The 16761-nt window shown below is 58.6% G+C and overlaps 7 protein-coding genes across 7 annotated transcripts; 2 read left to right on the forward strand and 5 right to left on the reverse strand.

The window, feature by feature from the left end:
* Positions 1–1577: 1577 nt before the first annotated feature.
* VTJ83DRAFT_6149 (uncharacterized protein) lies at positions 1578–3006 on the reverse strand (the record flags this gene model as incomplete). Its single annotated transcript, XM_071012828.1, has 3 exons — positions 1578–1607; positions 1679–1754; positions 1823–3006. The coding sequence occupies 3 exons, from the start codon at positions 3004–3006 to the stop codon at positions 1578–1580; spliced, it is 1290 nt and encodes a 429-aa protein (XP_070865524.1).
* Positions 3007–3686: 680 nt separating this feature from the next.
* Positions 3687–5223, reverse strand: VTJ83DRAFT_6150 (uncharacterized protein; the record flags this gene model as incomplete). The annotated part of the gene is made up of 2 exons (XM_071012830.1): positions 3687–4828; positions 4881–5223. The coding sequence occupies 2 exons, from the start codon at positions 5221–5223 to the stop codon at positions 3687–3689; spliced, it is 1485 nt and encodes a 494-aa protein (XP_070865525.1).
* A 982-nt stretch (positions 5224–6205) lies between these two features.
* Positions 6206–7707, reverse strand: VTJ83DRAFT_6151 (uncharacterized protein; the record flags this gene model as incomplete). The annotated part of the gene is made up of 4 exons (XM_071012831.1): positions 6206–7101; positions 7165–7331; positions 7393–7474; positions 7536–7707. The coding sequence occupies 4 exons, from the start codon at positions 7705–7707 to the stop codon at positions 6206–6208; spliced, it is 1317 nt and encodes a 438-aa protein (XP_070865526.1).
* A 1025-nt stretch (positions 7708–8732) lies between these two features.
* VTJ83DRAFT_6152 (uncharacterized protein) lies at positions 8733–9155 on the reverse strand (the record flags this gene model as incomplete). Its single annotated transcript, XM_071012832.1, has 2 exons — positions 8733–8864; positions 9042–9155. 2 exons carry the CDS (start codon positions 9153–9155, stop codon positions 8733–8735), a joined length of 246 nt encoding a protein of 81 aa, XP_070865527.1.
* Positions 9156–9585: 430 nt separating this feature from the next.
* Positions 9586–10896, reverse strand: VTJ83DRAFT_6153 (uncharacterized protein; the record flags this gene model as incomplete). Its single annotated transcript, XM_071012833.1, has 1 exon — positions 9586–10896. One exon carries the CDS (start codon positions 10894–10896, stop codon positions 9586–9588), a length of 1311 nt encoding a protein of 436 aa, XP_070865528.1.
* A 2906-nt stretch (positions 10897–13802) lies between these two features.
* Positions 13803–14689, forward strand: VTJ83DRAFT_6154 (uncharacterized protein; the record flags this gene model as incomplete). The annotated part of the gene is made up of 5 exons (XM_071012834.1): positions 13803–13945; positions 14013–14268; positions 14396–14483; positions 14593–14600; positions 14678–14689. The coding sequence occupies 5 exons, from the start codon at positions 13803–13805 to the stop codon at positions 14687–14689; spliced, it is 507 nt and encodes a 168-aa protein (XP_070865529.1).
* A 522-nt stretch (positions 14690–15211) lies between these two features.
* VTJ83DRAFT_6155 (uncharacterized protein) lies at positions 15212–16261 on the forward strand (the record flags this gene model as incomplete). Its single annotated transcript, XM_071012835.1, has 3 exons — positions 15212–15293; positions 15383–15471; positions 15548–16261. The coding sequence occupies 3 exons, from the start codon at positions 15212–15214 to the stop codon at positions 16259–16261; spliced, it is 885 nt and encodes a 294-aa protein (XP_070865530.1).
* Positions 16262–16761: the final 500 nt, after the last annotated feature.

Here is a 16761-nt window from a genome sequence, read left to right on the forward strand (position 1 = left end):
GCTTTTCTAGCCTCTTTTTGGGGATGTCTTGCCTATTGAAACATGTGAGGCTCACCCAGCTCTGAGCCCCAAGTCACAACTGCCGGGTGGAATGGGGTGACGACAACGAACGTCATCTCAGGTGGTCGAGATGTCCATCTTGTTCGGTCGAAAAATCGGCTTTTCCGGATGGTAGCGGGATTGTGACAAGAGGGATCCAGAACATCGCCTCGTTGATCCGTTGAGGAGAGGTAGTAGGGCGCTGGATCACCATCCCACTCGGGATACCGGGAGAAGCAGGATATTACCGAAGTTATAACCACCTCTTTCAGATCTGTAGGTAGTTATTCGACCCTCCGGGGAGTTCCAGTTGTACCATGAAAACGCTCGCCAGCACCATCGATCAACTAGAAACCTCTTTTACATCCTGAGCTTTTTTTCCCTCTTTTCTTTTTGTTAGGCTCCGTCCCATCTTGGTCTCCCCGAGGTCGCCGAAGCTCTTCAGACGGCAGATTCCAGACAATGATGCCGATGGCTTTCCTAGTTCTAACCACACGATATCCAGGGTGACATCACCGACTTCTCGCAATCAATGACGCTGTAATTAAGGGATGACGGGGTCCGGACTTGTTGAACCATGGGATTCACCCAAAAGCTCCACGCAGAACGGCTCCGGATGGGCCGGCCACCTTACTATACGCTGTCATCAATGAGAGCGCAGAGCATTACGCAATGCAGGAAGCAACTCGACGAGCAATGTGCATAAAAGGCGTATCCGGAATCCCCAGTTTGTTCATCCTCCTGCCTCTTTTCGAGCCGCAAGAGACAACACAGATACACAACTCCCGGGTCAGCTATTCAAGTGCCTCAAAGCTCTCATAATCAATCAATTCACTATAACATACACGCACACCAGAGCACCCAACCACACCAAACCCCTACATCCAAACCGAGCACTCCCAATGGCCAACCGCACGGCTCGCCAAACCTCCCTCACCCCCTTCCCACTTTCTTCCCTCCTCCTTCTCCTGCTTGTCCTCCTGTTCCCTTACCAAGTCCTCGGTCAGGGCAGGGGGCCTGGGAACTGCCCCTTTGGGGGGCCCGGAAACTGCCCCTTTGCCCCGGGGAACCGTCCCGGTGGGGGGTTTGGCGGAGGACCCGGTAGAGGACCCGGTGGCGGGCCGGCCAACTGCCCTTGCGCCACGGGAAACTGTCCCGGCGGGGGGTTTGGTAGAGGCCCTGGTGGGGGTGGTCCTGGTTGCCCGAGATTTACAGCTGGTAATTGACGGGCCGGGCGGCAGGGTGGTGATCTCGCGGCTGATGGAAGCCATTTCCCGGGCGAGCAGCTCTTGAAAGCTCTTAAGACCCTAGGATCGGGGGTTGATGCTGTTTGAAGTCGCTGGGAGCAAGCAGCACGGCTCTGGGGATGAAAGGCCGTTCTTGGACTTGAGGTGGTGGAGCAAGGCGAGGAGGAATCATGGGAGAACCACGAGACGATAACGGAGTGTTTTGAGGTAACAGAATGTACTTTAGGGAGGAAAAAGACTATTGTTGTTTCTACGACTTTGGCGACTCCCCCCCCCCCCCCCCCCCCTTAGTTAGGCCCTTGGGCATGGTGTAGGAACACACTTGGGAAGATGATCAGTTCGGTTCGGCAGTAGTAAACTCAAGGGGAACAATATGAAGTAGGCATTCTTACCTGCCAGTAGTATGGGTTGTATGACTTGCACTCGCCATCCGCGCAGTACTGAGGGCCAATGTATTGCAAACCGCCGCTGCGACAACATCATCGTTAGTCTTTCGTCTAAACACATCAGCATCGGCTCCGGAACCAGGGACATACCACTGTGCCCACTTGGGAACTCCTCCGGGGCGAGTCGTGCAACTTGAAGTGGGGACAACTGCTGGCGATGTCGAAGAACCCGTGTTCGTCGTCGTCGTCGTCGTCGTCGTCGTCGTTGCCGTCGTCGTCGTGGTTGTTGTGAGAAGGGTGGTCGACGTGGCCGGAGGCGCCGTAGCTCCAGGGGCGGAAACCGTAGTCGAGGTTGGCCACGCCGAGACCGACGACGGCTCGCCGTTCGGGCTGCCCTGGCCCCAAGAGAAGCATCCGCTTCCGCGGCAGTTCAGCTGGAAGAACTCCACCACCGTGTTCTCTTGAACGCGAATATCATGCGGCACGCCCTCGGCGCTGTAGGCCTCAAGCCACCCTCCCGCGCCGTACGCCGTCTTCGTCCACCCCGCGAGCGGCGTGTCACGCACGACGGCCGCCGGCGCCGCCGCATCCAGCCCCAACACGTCCGCCCATTGCTTGACGCCCTCGACGTGGTTCACATAGCTGACGATCTCGTCCTTGGTGCCGTGGAAGAGCTGAAGCTTGGGCCGCCAACCGTCATACCCCGGGTATGCCGCGCGGACGAGATGGCCCCAGTCCTTGGCCGATCTCGTCACCTTCCCCTCGGCGCAGTCGCCGTTCCAGTAGCCGTGCCGTCCGGAATTGTTCCCCGGCGCGGCGAAGCAGCCAAACGGCACCCCGGCAAAAGCGGCGCCCGCAGCAAAGACGTCGGGATACGCCCCGAGCAAGACCTGCGTCATCATCGCCCCCGACGACACCCCCGTGACGAAGACGCGGCGAGGGTCGGCGCCGTACCGCTCCAGCGTCCAGCGCACCATGCTCACGATGCCCAGGCTGTCGCCGCCGCCTTGGTGGGTCAACGTCTCGCGGCTGGACACGTCCCAGCACCGATCCGCCGCGTTGGGGCTGCCGGGATAGATGACGATGAAGCCGTGGCGGGAGGCTAGGGTGGCGTATTGCGAGCCGGCGAAGGCAGCCTGGGCGGTGCCATGGCACCAGTGCGGGTTGACGAGGATGGCTGGGTTGGCCGGGAGAGAGTCGGGCACGTAAATGTGGAAAGACACATTGCGCGGGTTCGGGCCGAAGGGGGCCGTGATCTGAGTGAGACTGGCGGCGGTGGTGAGGGCTGGGAAGACGAGGGTCCCCAGGAGGGAGACAGCGATGGAGGCCTTCATGGTGCGAGCTCCGGGGGAGAGAACCGGATGGAGAGGGTGGGTAGGAGTAGGGGGCTCGGCGTGCGGAAGAGGAAAAGGAGGAGGTGCACACCCAAAGCCCCTTTTCCTTGGAGTTCAAGATGTAGTACCCCCAAGATATCATCGTAGGATCACAATCCCTAGCGGACTGCTTAGGCCCGCAGGGCTGGATCGGACGTTGTCTCCGTCGGCGTGTTAACCATGATGCTCGGAGCGTGCAAGCCCGTTGCCGTATTAGGCCGGGGCGGCGCAGGATCGGCCGACAGGAGGGTCAAAGACATCTGGCGAGGGCTGGAATTCGTATCTTCAGGATCGCAAAAATCTTTCTCAAAGGTCACAATAGAAGCGACTGGGATGTTGAAGCGTATGGCAGGGTGGGTGATAACGCGATGGGAGCGGAAAATGGTGCCCCGTGTGTAATACGCAGGAGGCAAACAGTTGTTCACGATTACCCAATCCAACCATCAAGACCGTATTTGTAGAGAATTGACTCGTTCTCAAAAGAAAACCCACCAACCGGGTTCACCGTATAGCGGGGATGACGCAAACAAGAACTCGAATGCACGATATGGAACATGCCGGTCTCTTCATACCCTATTATAGCATATAATACCGAAACACCCAGGACCAGCCCCAAGTTCCTAGATCAACCCCCGGCTCTCCTAATCCCTCCTAGCTGGCATTGCCATCTCAACATCTCTCCCCAAAGTTGGCGAGTTCAACTCCTCCTCCCCTCCCCTCACCCCAAGCTTCCCATTCCCTGCCTGATCCCACACCCCCTGACCCGTGCAAACATTGGAATGCAGTCCATGCACCCCATACCCACCACCCACGGGCACACCCGAATCAAGCTCAGCCGGCATGCTCCCGCTCGGCCCCTCCCACCTCCTGGGAATACTGCCGTCCTCGCCTTCCTTGCCCATCATCATCATCATGATCTTATTTCCGCCCACCTCCGTTGGATTCTCGGCGCTAGCCCCTCCACCAGCTTCCAGCCCAAGGAGCGTCGCGGATGAGCCGGGCGCCGCCGAGATGAACTGCACTGGTGACGGCGGTAGCGACCTCGGAAGTGTTGTGGCTCCAGAGCTTGGCGGGTGCGTCTGCTGTCCCTGCTGTCCAGGCCACGTTCTGCCGCCGTTTTCAGGGTGGAAGAGGCCCATTCCTGAGTCACTCGGCACGGTGGCAGTGACAGCGAGGCCAGCAGATATATCGAATTGACTGAAGGATGCGGCAGTCTTGAGGTCGCGTTCTCGCTCGCTCTCTTGAGCCTGTTGTCTGCGATGGCCGTGTCGAAGGGGGTTTGCGCCGGCATGCACGCTGGTGGCGAGCTCGTGGCGGCGGTGGGAGCCGAGCTCGTGTCGGCCTGGGATGATGATGGGGCTGATCCCCGGATCTTTTTCACCGTGGGAGCAGGATCGCGAGCGCGAACGGCGTCGGCCGTGTCCGCCTTCCAGGCGGGTTTTTCGCGGCACGGCGATGAGGACGGCGATAGCGAGGAGGACGAGGAAGACAGGAACACCCACGCCGATGCCGATGCCAAGGCCGAGGGTACGGACGGAGGAGTCGGAGGTGGTGGTATCGGTGGAGGGATCGTCGGTGCTGGCTGGCGCAGGAGAGGTCGATGCTGGCGAGGTGCTGGTCGCTGGCGGGCGGATCAAAGCGCCGGCGGGAACGGAGATCCAGGAGATGGAGTTCTCGCAGCAACGCGCCGGGTCGGGACCGCAACAGTACTGGATCGAATTGGTCTTGTTGTCGAAGCTGGCGGGGCAGCCGACGAGGGGAATGCGGTGATGGTCCTGCTTGACTGCGCCGCGTCAGTGAACCCGACAGAGATGTTGTGCTTCCATGATCCGTACCGTTGCTTGCCGAGCAGAAGCGCTTGCAAGATCCCCCCCAGTTCGGGTCGGTGCAGCCTTGTTGCGTCAGGAGGTTGTTGGACTCATGGCTGATGCAGAGCCCATTGGAGAGACAAGAGTCTTGACTGTCGCAGCACCACGCCGCGGCCTGCGAGCCTCCAGGGGCAAAGCACGGTTGTAGCTTCTCGTCTTCCTCTCCCCAAGTATTGTAGCATTTTGCTTGTGCATCTGCGGTTGCGGCAAACGCGGCTGCACCGGTCAGTAACAACAAGACGCGCCCGATGCTGGCTGTCCTTGATGGTGGTGATGATGGCGACGATGACGAGGATGCCTCTAGTATCATGACGCGGTGGTGGGCGCTTGTGACCTGCGTCCACACATCAAGAGCATTGTGGGATTATGTGAGGAAATATTTCACCACGCGCGAACGGCCTCGCAGGAGGTGGCTGTCTGCTTTGGTATTTGATCATTAGTGCACGGCACAGCACAGGAACCTCTACTGCGCCTCGGATCCTACGACGGACCAGGACCCCGGCAAGTCCAGGCAGTTTTCGCCCCCCATCACCAAGACCACATGAAGAAGGTCAAGCGCTGACGGCTCGCAGCGAAGAAATGCGCGAGTTATGTAGGCGAGCGGCGGGGAATAGGACGCTGCCCTCTGGGGGTTAGGGCGTTCAGATAGCCTTGATGTCAACTGCGTAGCCGGCATGTATGTTAAGACTGTTGAGGTGGTGCGACGCATGCTCAGCTGCACCTCAGGGTTAGGCCGGTTCCATAGAGCTTGGAATGATCCTGTCCCCAGATCTGAACGAAATGAAGCCGAGGTGCAGCCAGTGGGTAGGAGAAGGATCTGCACAATCTGTGCTGAGGCCCTCACCACTGTCCGAAGCTGCGGTGTACTAAGGCCCCCTTGTGCCGTCCAAGGGTATGCTTGGTGAGGAAACACGGGGTCGGACAAGATCTCCGAAACAACAAGATCGAGCCTATGGGTGCTGAGGAAGACTGTAAGGAAACGAAACGATAATATCGCCGCCAAGCATGCACATGGGATCGGTGGTTGAGACGGAATCCGAGCCCCATCCAACCGTGATACAGAGGGAAAGGCATCAGAAACGATGAACAGGTTGACGAGTGAATACGGGTTATTTTGAGAACAGCCAAGTTACATATCAGCCATAACCGAGTACGCCGTGAGTGAACTTCATCCCCGTCGACTCCGACACGTCCGAAGGGTATCATCTCATCCAACACAATCCTTCACTGCCCGCCTGAAGCCATGGATCCCATAAACATACATAAGCATCACCGCCATCCTACACTCTCCCCTAAATCGTCTCCCTCCACACCGGCAGCCAGATAAACAGGGCCACGCACGCCGTGGCGAAGATGGCCCCGCCAGCCAGGCTCTGGCAGACGATTTTCCTTTGCAGGATCCTCAGGTGCCGCTCCTGCACGCGAACCCGGCGGTCAAAGATCATCAGCCGCCGGATCGTCCCCCGAATCCCACCCCGACCGCGTTTCCTCTTTGTGTTCTCTCGCAGCCCGCCCTGGAGCCTCAGCTCCCCGTCCTCCCCGCCGTCTTCCTCTTGCTCCTCCTCAAGCCTCTCCCAGGGCAACCTCTGCCGCCTCGAAAACAGCAGCAGGAAGAAGCAGCTTCCCCGCATGCCCGACAGGACCAGGGTCATGCCCAACCACCACATCGGCCACGCGTCCCATGCCTCCCAACGCGTGTGCGCCCCGCGAAAGGGCACGAACGACCGGCAGAAGGTGAGCACGAACCCGGCGACGAGGAGCGCCCACCCCAGGGCCGTGGCCACGCACACCGTCTCGAACGTCCCGTTGCCGACCCCAAGCCTGACAAAGTTGCGGTGCGAGCAGTTGCGCAGCAGGCCGTAGACGTGATCGGCGACGGGCTTCAGCGCGGCCGGGTCGCCGCGCGGTTCGCGGCGCAGGTCGGCCAGCGCCTGCTCGCGGAGGGACTGCGGGATGTTGAGCTCCTTGGGCGAGTTGGGAACGAGGAAGAGGCTGATGACGGTCGAGAGCTCGCTGTTCGGAGCCGCGATGGAGGAAAAGGTCTCGGCGCTGGTTCGGGTGCTTTCGGGTTTCGGGGGCACGAGGTTGGGGGAAGGGGGCTTGGAGATGGAGCAGGCTCCGCCGGAGCTGGCGACGCAGAGGGCCGTAGTGGAGAGAAGCTGGGAGATGCGGTTGAGGGTTTCGTGGGCTGGACGGGAGGTTAGGCATTCTGACGTCCGGCAAGGCAGGGTACGTGAGACCCTAGACTGACCGGCCTCGGGATCAACGACGTCGATCGACTTCTCGTCGATGACGACGCCCTCGCTGTTCTTGATGGGGGCCGTGGAAGAGGCGGACTGGGAGGCAGTGAGCGGCTCGCCGTTCCCTTTTCGCTCCTTGGCAGCCTTTTCGTTCCAGGCAGCTTCGTAGTTCTTGAACCTGGGCCCGCTGTCAACACGCAAGAAGGAGACCGAAGGCCGTGGAGCCGACAGCAACCTACCAGACATAAAACTCCAAGTTCTCGGCCGAGTACTCGATGTACTTGAGGTACATGTAGAAATCGTACAACGACATTGGGCTGCCTGTCGCGACATGTCAGTCGAGCCTACCCCTCGCCATCATGGCTTCTTCTGTCTCGCTTACACGTCTTGTTGGCCAAGATGCGTTCGAGCTGAAGGCGGTGCGGGATGCCCCCGCTGTTGCGGTCCGGGCTCAGGGGCCGTCGGCCGGAGCTGACATGGCTGGCATACTCGCGAATGTCCCGATACTCGGGCTTCTTGTACCAGCTCAACCACGAGGGGATTTCGAACTTCATGGTGCTTTCGCGGCTGGAGAGGGGCAAGCCGACGTTGAGAGAAGACGCCACGGGGGTTTTACACGGGCATGGCCAAGCTCAGCCGGCAGCGGTAGGCTGAAGCAGGGAGCGAGCGGGAGCGAGCGGTGGGAGACGGCCACAAGAGCGATGAAGTCAGGAACCGCCAGGGACGGAGAGCATAACGTTCGTTATACATAGCCAGCAAGATCCACCCCGGGGAGATCGGGAGGCCCGCGGGTTCATCAACGCCTCCATCTGCCGCCGCATTCGTTAGTTACTAGTCACCAGCTCTGCGGATGCAGCCGTGTTAGCGCGTCACGCCGGCGTCAACGAAAACCAGCACGCAGCAGGTCCGAGAACCGAGAACGAGAGTCGACCCCTGACCGGTTCCCTTGCATGACAGAAGCGTTGACCGCGATCCGCCCTGCTCCCGATCGGAACCGGGCGAGGCTGGAGGCTGCGGGGTCCCTGTCAGAAAACAAGATCCGACATCTGATAATGCCGGAGCATTCTGGGATAGTGGCTGCATCGGTCACAGCTGGACGCCCGATGGGGGCTCTCTCTCTATGTACACAGCACACCCTCCCGCTACCATTTGGCAATCTTCTCCCTTGCTTGCAATTTGCTTTTCTTATTCTGTGCGCGATTTTGACCGTACATAGGCGGCGCCCTTGCCTGGCACATTACTGTGTACGTACGCAGTACATGGTATGTACGCTATGCGTATCAGGTGCTCGACCTTCCCCTATCCCCCATGCCCCGCGTTGACGTTCACTAGTACGCAGTAACGAGTAACTACGCAGTAAGTGATCCTGGTGGTCGGGCCCGGTCCCAACACCAAGCGGCGGGGTGTGGGTCAGTGCGTGCTCCCGGGTTCTGGCCTACTACGCCGAGAAGAGCAGGGAGCGGCGGAGAACGTTGCAGCAGGCGAGGGAGCTAGCAGGCTCGGCGCCCGTCTTGCATCCCATGGCGGCGAGGAACGTGCGCCTTTCGACTCGAGCTGGTCGATGGCGACCGACGGCGTTTCATTGCCAGGAAGGACCTGCAAGAGACAGGCACACAGGCTCGTGATGGCACGTGGTGGAGCATGGGCTCTCCCCTGCACCCACCGCGAGTCCGTCAGGGGCGGAAAGAAACGAGGGACAAAACACACGGCCCTGTCTGTCCCGGTTGGTTCAGCTGATTCAGCTTGTCGGGTTTGCCGCCGAGCCGGCATCCCAGCCGCACGGACTTGCAGATGCCCCAATGAGGAAAGTTTCCTGGACCCACGAAGAGCCAAAGGGAGAATCTGGAGATACCGAAAGGACGAGAGAGAAAAGAAGATCGGTACCTACGCAGTACACAGTAGCTAGGTACTTAACGTCAAGGCCGATGACGCATGAGGAGACAAAAATAAAACGAGGCAAACGGTGCCGCCACAGCACGCTACCTGTACGCAGTATGCACATGCACGAGCAGAAAAGAGCGGTGATGCAAGTGTCATCACAGCTACACCACACACTACTGTGCAACTACTTATACATAACATCCTGGGAGATACGTGCCGTCAATGACCTGGAACGCCGACGACAAGAACAACTGCTCGGGACCGGGCCAAGACCGGCCACTGCCGAGCGGAGAAATCGAAACCTTGAGGCCGCGTCGACCGAGGCTTTCCCCTTTTCATCACCACCTTGCGACGCCTACTAGGAAAAGGAACTGGAAGCGGGAAATGGATCACAGGAACGCCACCAGAAGGGCTCTCGAACAAAAAGAGCCTCCACATTCCCACCCCCATCCGCCGATGAGCGGGGTCCGCTAACCACCGCCGCTGGGCTCCGAGAGGTCCCAGCTTGTCACCGCCGAACCTCCGCTCCCCCCGTCTCCACAGCGCCCTGCCTAGCATCCAGCCTGCCCTCCACCACCTCGTGGCCCATGCCCATAACCATGAACCTTCTCCCCGTCCCCGACGAGCCCGCCTTCATCAGACCCATCGCCTGCCGGCGCGTTGTTGTGCGCACCATCCAGACGGTCGTCCAGGAACTCGTCCGGGTCACCGTACGCCGACCCTTCGCCGTAGAACCCTCCGTCGTCGTACTCTTCTCCGTCGTACTCGTCCTCGTCAAACCCGTCCGAAAGCCTGTCGTCGTACAGCTCGTCATCGAGGCACGAGCCCTCGTCCAGCTCCTCCGCCTCTTCTCCCGCGTCTCCGGGCCATCTCTCCCGCGATCCGGCACCGCGTCCCGAGAAGGCTGCCTGCGGGTTGTCTCGGCCGCTGGGGCGGTGGGAGGCGCAGGCGGTGATGGTCAGAGACGGGGCTTGTTGGTGTCGCGGGAGAGGCGGTTGTTGTCGTTGCTGCCGCGGCTGGCTGGGCGGCGTCGCGGGGCGTCTCCCCTGGGTGTGTTGAGACGGCGTTTGGGACCGGGGCCGGGGGGCGGTCCTGTTCCTGGCGGAAGCGGCGCGGGTCCGTGGCGGCGGCTGCAAAGCTGCGCGGCCCGGAGACCCCGGCGAGGTTGCTGAACCAGGAGGGTTCGGCGACAGGGGCTGCGGTTGAGGAGCTCGGCCGCCGCGAGCATTGTCGTCTCCTCCCGGGAGCTGCCGGTGGGGCAGGGAACGCTGTGCAGGTCTTGCCGCCAGAGGTGCTTGCTCCCTGCTCCGGCCCTGGTCGCGGTCCGGCCAGGACGGGTGCGATGTTCCAGGGCGTCCGTAGACGGGTCTGGACACCTCATAAGGGTCGGGCGGGGAGAAAGGACGGAGCCCGTAATCGTAGGCGTGTCCCGAGGGCCCTGGTCCATATTGCGCCCCTGGGCGATGTCCTGGAGGCCCGTACCCGGGATACGACGGCGGCTCCGTACGGTCCTCGTAGTCGTCCCGCCGGATGCGCTGCTTGCGGGCACGGTCGGCATCCGTGCCCTCGGTCGCCACGGAGAAGTATTCCTCAAACTTCTGGCTGGTCCGTGCAATGCGCTGGAAGTGTCGAGCGTCCAGCCGCCCGGTCCCGTCCCCTCGATTCTTCTCATGCAGGCTCAGCATCTCAAGCTCGGCCAGGGAGTAAGCGATTTGGAAGGCGTTGCGGATCTGGCGGCCGTTCCAACGCATCTCGGGTGTGTTCGCGTGCACATCGTAGTGCTTCTCGGCGAAGCGAAGGATGCTGCGCTGGTCGACGATCAGTTTGGGCGGATCGGGCTCATGGGGCTTCTTCTGTTCCATCCGTAGCTTGTGCTTTTGGTTAATGATATCTCGCAGCTTCCGGATATTCACCCGGACGATCTCGGACGTCTGGATCTTGTCGAGCGGGGGGTAATACAACGACACGTGAATCCGCGACTTGAATGCCTCATCCAGTGTGCCGACCCGATTCGTGGTAAGGAAGAGGATACCGCTGTAATACTCGAGAACACGCAAAAAGACTAGTGGGCACAAGCGGAGCACGAGGTCAGCGTGCCGCCAAAGGCCGGCAGAAGGTAAGGGGATGCAGGTACCTGTTACCAAGGCGTTGCGCTCTAGATCTCTTAGGTCTCGGCGGGTGAGGAAAATATCCGCCTCGTCAAGGAGCAGAATGCAGTTCCAGAGCTGTGCGAGACGAAAGATCTCGTCAAGTCCCTGCTCCACCTCTCTGGGAGTGAACCCCAGGTCACCACAGGTGATGGCAAATAGCGGTCGCCTGTTGGCCAACGCAACGGCCTCGGCCGTAGCGGTCTTTCCTACACCTGGCACGCCGTGTAACCTGCGTGTTCTCGTCAGATCATATCGCGATACTTGCCCCCGACCCTCGAGTCCGTCCATGACCAAGGCTTACAAGAAGACAAGGGCGGATCCTTTGCCACGGATAATGTCCTGGCCAAGGGAGGCCGTGGGCAACAACGTCTGGGCTTCCAGCTTGGCAAGGTAAGATTTGACCAGCGAGTCTACCAAGGCTTTGTGTCCGGAGTCAATGCGGAGGTCGCGGAAGACGTGATCCGGTGTTGGGAGGTGTCGGAGATGGTCGACGTTTAGTAGAAAGAACCGCCGCTGTCGAAGGGCATAGCCAAGCACTGCATCGGGGAGGAGACAAACATCATCCCCTTCAGCCGAATGCCAGCGTCCCTCGAGCGAAAGGGGTGGAATTTGTTTCTTGTGATGAAGGATGCGCAGGCACAGCTTGTAAAATTCCGCTGACCAGGTGCTAAAGTCAAAGGTTCATTAGCATGTTTTCATGTCATGATTTATAGCGGAGAAGTGCACAAGAGGAATAATAGGCACGCACTCTGCATTTACGTGTACTATCTCTGCCATTGTTCTGCTCGCCTCCTGCGGACTGTCCCCCGCTGCCTCATCGACTTGGAAATAGCTAAGACTCGCCTCTTTGAGGGTAGTTTCAACGGTCTGGCGGGTGTCGCCCGGCATTGCGGAGATGGGGAAAAGATTCCACGTATTGGGCCCAAGAGAGTCCCAGGGGTTGGCCTTGAACCCTTCCGCAAAGTCAATGATGACATTGCTGTCAACATACTGCGCGGGAACAGATACCTGGCCCTCTTGGTGTGGTGTCTTTGGGGTGTTCATGGCGACCGTCCAGCCATCGTAGACGAGGTGTTGAGTTGATACAGCCCACTGGAATGCCTCCCCCCCGTCGACGTGCCTCCTTCTTCAACAGATCTGCGTCCGGGGCGAAGCGGAGGGGATACATGACGAACTCCGTGATGTCCCTTTCACCCCGATATTGTCCGATCTCGAAGGCCTCGAAGACAGGCACATAAGACTCGCCATCGTGTTTCAGGTGATACGCAGAAATTTGCAGGCGACTGCACTGATCGCCCCAGGGTTCGGGGTGGCCTGGCATGCCTAAGGGATGCTCCATGGACACCCCCCCTAACGTGGACTTCACAAGGGTTTTCATGTGATAGAGCCTCGAGAAAGGCTGCTTGGATAATTGAAGCTTTCGTTGCCCCGAAGGCCTGGATACCAAAAACTCTCCAGGATGCTGGAATGCCATCCACAGCTCGTCAAAGCGGAAGATGCGTTGGTCAGTGCCTGCTGCGTGCTTCCACCGAGGCACAATCTGCCTCTCTATAAAGTCGATCAACGTTTCGAGGTGCGGTATGGTGTCGGGGGAGTCGAGAGCCCCGCCTGAGAGGATCTGTTCGGGGTTTAAATCAGGCACCAGGTCGACTAGATTGGGTTCAAAGTTGTACTCGACGGGCCTGGCATTGCCCTCAACGTCAGACCCCTGAGGCGTAGCCATCGCCTCCACCGTGCCCGAGGTCGCCGTGGTCTGGGAAGAGCCACTCGATGGTGCCTGGGGCTCGGACCATCGTTGCCGGAGGAGTCTCAGACAGGCCTTTAGTGTTGGCAAGCCGTAGAAGAAGGTCTGAAAAGGTGAAAGAAAATCTTGCGGGTAGTGTATATGAAAGTCCTCCTGGAGGTCAACAAGGCGGTGCAAAATGAGATTGAGAGAAGCCGACTGAATTCGTACGCGGTGAGGCCAGGTCTGGCGGTCCATCGGGTCCGGACTGGGGAAACGTTGAACCTGAACACGACGGAGCTGCCGGCTTCGGGGGTGCTCACGGGCAATCTCCTCGGCGAGTCCTGGATGGCCACGGAGGACTTGTATGATGGCCACTCCTTCTTTCGTCACAGGGTAATTCCTGAAGTGTTGAAAATCCAGCCATTCTACCTCCGCTCTGACCGTGAACCAGTGCAAGTCTTCTGGGTCATTTTGCGAGAAGGGCATGGTGAGCGGGGGAGGAAAAGGTTCCTCCTGGTCATCTTCGAGCATGTTTGAACTTCCGAGGTCTTGTCTTGGGTGCGACTGAGTTGGAAGGAAGGCCGATGAGCTGCCTGCATGCATCCAAGGCGCACCCGAAGGTGGCTGGCGATATGAGTTGTGGCCGAGCTTTGGAGCTTTGTAGGCACACCATCTTGACACGACCCAACTGCCAGGCGAAGGCCGATGCTCTCCTCCCTTCCTTTCAAGCGTGCGCGAGAATTGCGAGCATGCATCCGAGTTTGTCTCCTCCTCTACCTCTGATCATCAAAGCAGCCCAACGGTCTTGGAATTTTGAACCACTCTGCCGCCGATGCCTTTCGGTCGACAGGGAGCAAAAATGTCGCTGTTGCGCAACCCCAGAACAGCCAGCATGTTGCGACCCCGCACAGACGTCACTCTCGTCGACGGTCATGTGGAGGTTGAGGCATCATACGTTGAACATGGACTCGTGAAAGCCGCCTCAGAAGTCACTATCCAACAGGTCCAGCCTCCTTCAGAATACCAACGACACTTGTAAGTGGGCGCTTCAGGTTCAGCTTTGGTTGCAAGGTGGACAACCGGCTGATTTATTCTGCCACAGGCAGCTCGAAGCTCTGCTCAAGACGTTCATCAGCGAAAGGCTCCAGATCCCGGTGACCGATTTTCAAAATGACAACGGGCTGTATGACAGGGTTCGGAGGCTGGAAAAGAACTACAGCGAAGACAGCGAGAGTCGCTGGCAAACATTGTGGTATAACATGGGCCGAGTGAGCGACAGGGTTAATCCATGGCTCGAATTGATTCCAGGCGACTATGGCCTGGGTTTGCTCAAGACGGGCATTGCGGTGGTACTGAAGGTAAGAGATAACATCATATGCCCCACTGCCGTTCAACCATATCCCCTTTTTTCGCATTCCCGTTCTCGTTCGAGTGATATCCTGTAGGGTGATGGAAAACTAACAGATATTATCACCAACCCTTCAGCTCGCCGAGCATTCAGTGAAGGAACAAGAAAAGGTCTTTAAGACATTCTCGACGCTTGATCGAGTCCTCGTCGAAATCGGCCCGGACTGTGCCCAGTTTCGCAATGATGCTGGAGTCCAAAAGTCGGCCGAGGAGACACATCAAGTCGTCATCAAGGCTGTCGAAGATATGGTCAAAGTGCTATCTGCTAGAGATAGGTCTCTTTGTGCGTTTTAATAATCATCACGACATATGAAGCAGGTGAATGCACCAAAACTAACGCCAAGAACCTGAATCATTCAGGGGACAGGCTGAGACCGAAGGGGAAAAGCAAGAGCCAAACGGACGAACCAAAAGAGCCTCGTCCCTCCGTGGACGCCATCCTGGAGAGCCTCGAGACACAAATGACAAACTACCGTCTGGCTGTGTCTGCGGCCCGGGATGGAGCTATCCAGCAAACACGAGAGCTTACCTCGTTTAGCGCCGTCAACACAATTGTGGTCTCCAACGACGTGAAGCATCTTGTGGAAGTGGTGGATGGGGAAGTCTTGAATCGAGAACAACACCGTCAGGCAGACCAAGTCTTCAAAGATGATGTAACAGGATCTATGGGGACTTATACCCTGGTCCTGAACCCCAGCAGGCATTCTGCCTGCTTAGACTGCTATTCTAGGCATCCATCGTATATATAAGGAGCCTCCAGGAGAGGCATATCAGATAGTTGTTTTCTTCCTTTGAACAACAGCTTCCAACCACTCCTTTCCGCCGTATACACTCTCACAGGTCCGGGCCATCACAGATGAACTCCTCGGAACGGTTCGCAGCAATCTGTTCAAGATGGACAGACTCGAGAAAACCCAGGAGGAATTGATATATCTGTTCCAGTCAAGGATCGAACCGGCTCTGAACAGGCAACATGGTGAGGTCACGCCGTCAGCTTGAACCCTCTGAGCTCATTTCTTGATCAAATCCTACATTGCTAACGTTTGCTCTGCACGGCGCCATCAGCACTCGAAGCTCCATCTCTGGAGCGATGGGACATGTCTTCCAGCCCAAGCCAGCCTGCTGTACTCACCTTTTCGGAGCTCTTGGACCTCGTTTGTTCTGGACCCCGTTTTCGCAACCAAAGCCGCCCGCACGAGCTCCCCAGCATGGCTGACTGACTACCTTCAGGACGGCATCTGTGACCTGAAAGACGCCTTGGCCGAGCGAGAATCGCTCTCTCCTGAATCCCAGAGCCAAGTGAACCTGATCCTCTCCCATCTGCGTTTCCACGACTGGTTGGCCGGACCACAGCCAGACCTGCTCCTGGTCGACGCCAATCTCCCAGACCAAGATATTGCGGTCATCTCCGCGCTCTCTGCAGTCTCGGCGTTTAGCGCCGTCCTGGCTACGGCCCTGACGACAGCACGGCGCACCAACCGGAACCCGCACATTTTCGTGGCGCACTTCTTCTGCGGCTTGCATGCCAGCCCACGTGGGACTAGGACGGATGAATGGAACGGCCCTGGCGAGCTGGTCAGGTCTCTTATCGTTCAGCTGCTGTCGCAGCTCGAAGACCCTGGCGAGAGCAGCACAGGAGGCAGCTGGGCCCCCTACGGCCTGGATCTTGAGGACATTGACGCCGAGAGGTTCCTGCAAGATCTGGAACACCTCGCGTTGCCTGCGCTGTGTCTTGCATGTCGTAAGCTGCTGCACACGTTTGCGCCATACACACCAGTGTATCTCATCGTCGACTCGGTGTCGAGCTTTGACGCATTGGGGCCCATGTTGCGGGACCTTGGTGTAGTCATGGACATGTTCCGGCAAATTGTCAACGACGAGAGCATGCCTGCTGACCTGTCCTGGAGAGAGCAGCAGGGATATCACGGAGATGCCCTTGTTTAGAGAAGATCCGGAAAGGCGGATCCTGCTGGAGCCGCACGAGGGCGCGCCAGACGAGATTTCAGAGACAGGCTTGGAAGAGGCATGGGTTGGTCATTCTTCACGGGGAAGAGAAGATCGACGGGAACCATGGCGGGGTGGGAGACAGGCCTACGATGACTATGAGCATGACTATGAGCGTGACTATGATTATGATGAGAGGTATGACGAGGGGTATGGGGAGCAATACTACTACTAGTCGGCTTAGGTGGGGAGGCAAAGAACACGGCAAACCTCTCGAATGTGTAATAGAGCCAAGTTTCTCAGCTTTTGCAGTCGGTCCTTTCCAGCGCTTCATAGTCAATTACCAGATCGGGTTACAAATGCTGTCCGGGCTGTGGCTCCGGCGCGTGCCATCTCGGCGGAACCGCAACGGTGGTGGTCAGAGGAAAACACGACAAAGACCCGGAATCCCCTCACACCACTCCCCACGGGGCCCCAGATCAGATTCCCACCACCGAGGT

Source organism: Remersonia thermophila, chromosome 5, assembly GCF_042764415.1.
Source record: "Remersonia thermophila strain ATCC 22073 chromosome 5, whole genome shotgun sequence".
Lineage (NCBI taxonomy): Eukaryota > Fungi > Ascomycota > Sordariomycetes > Sordariales > Chaetomiaceae > Remersonia > Remersonia thermophila.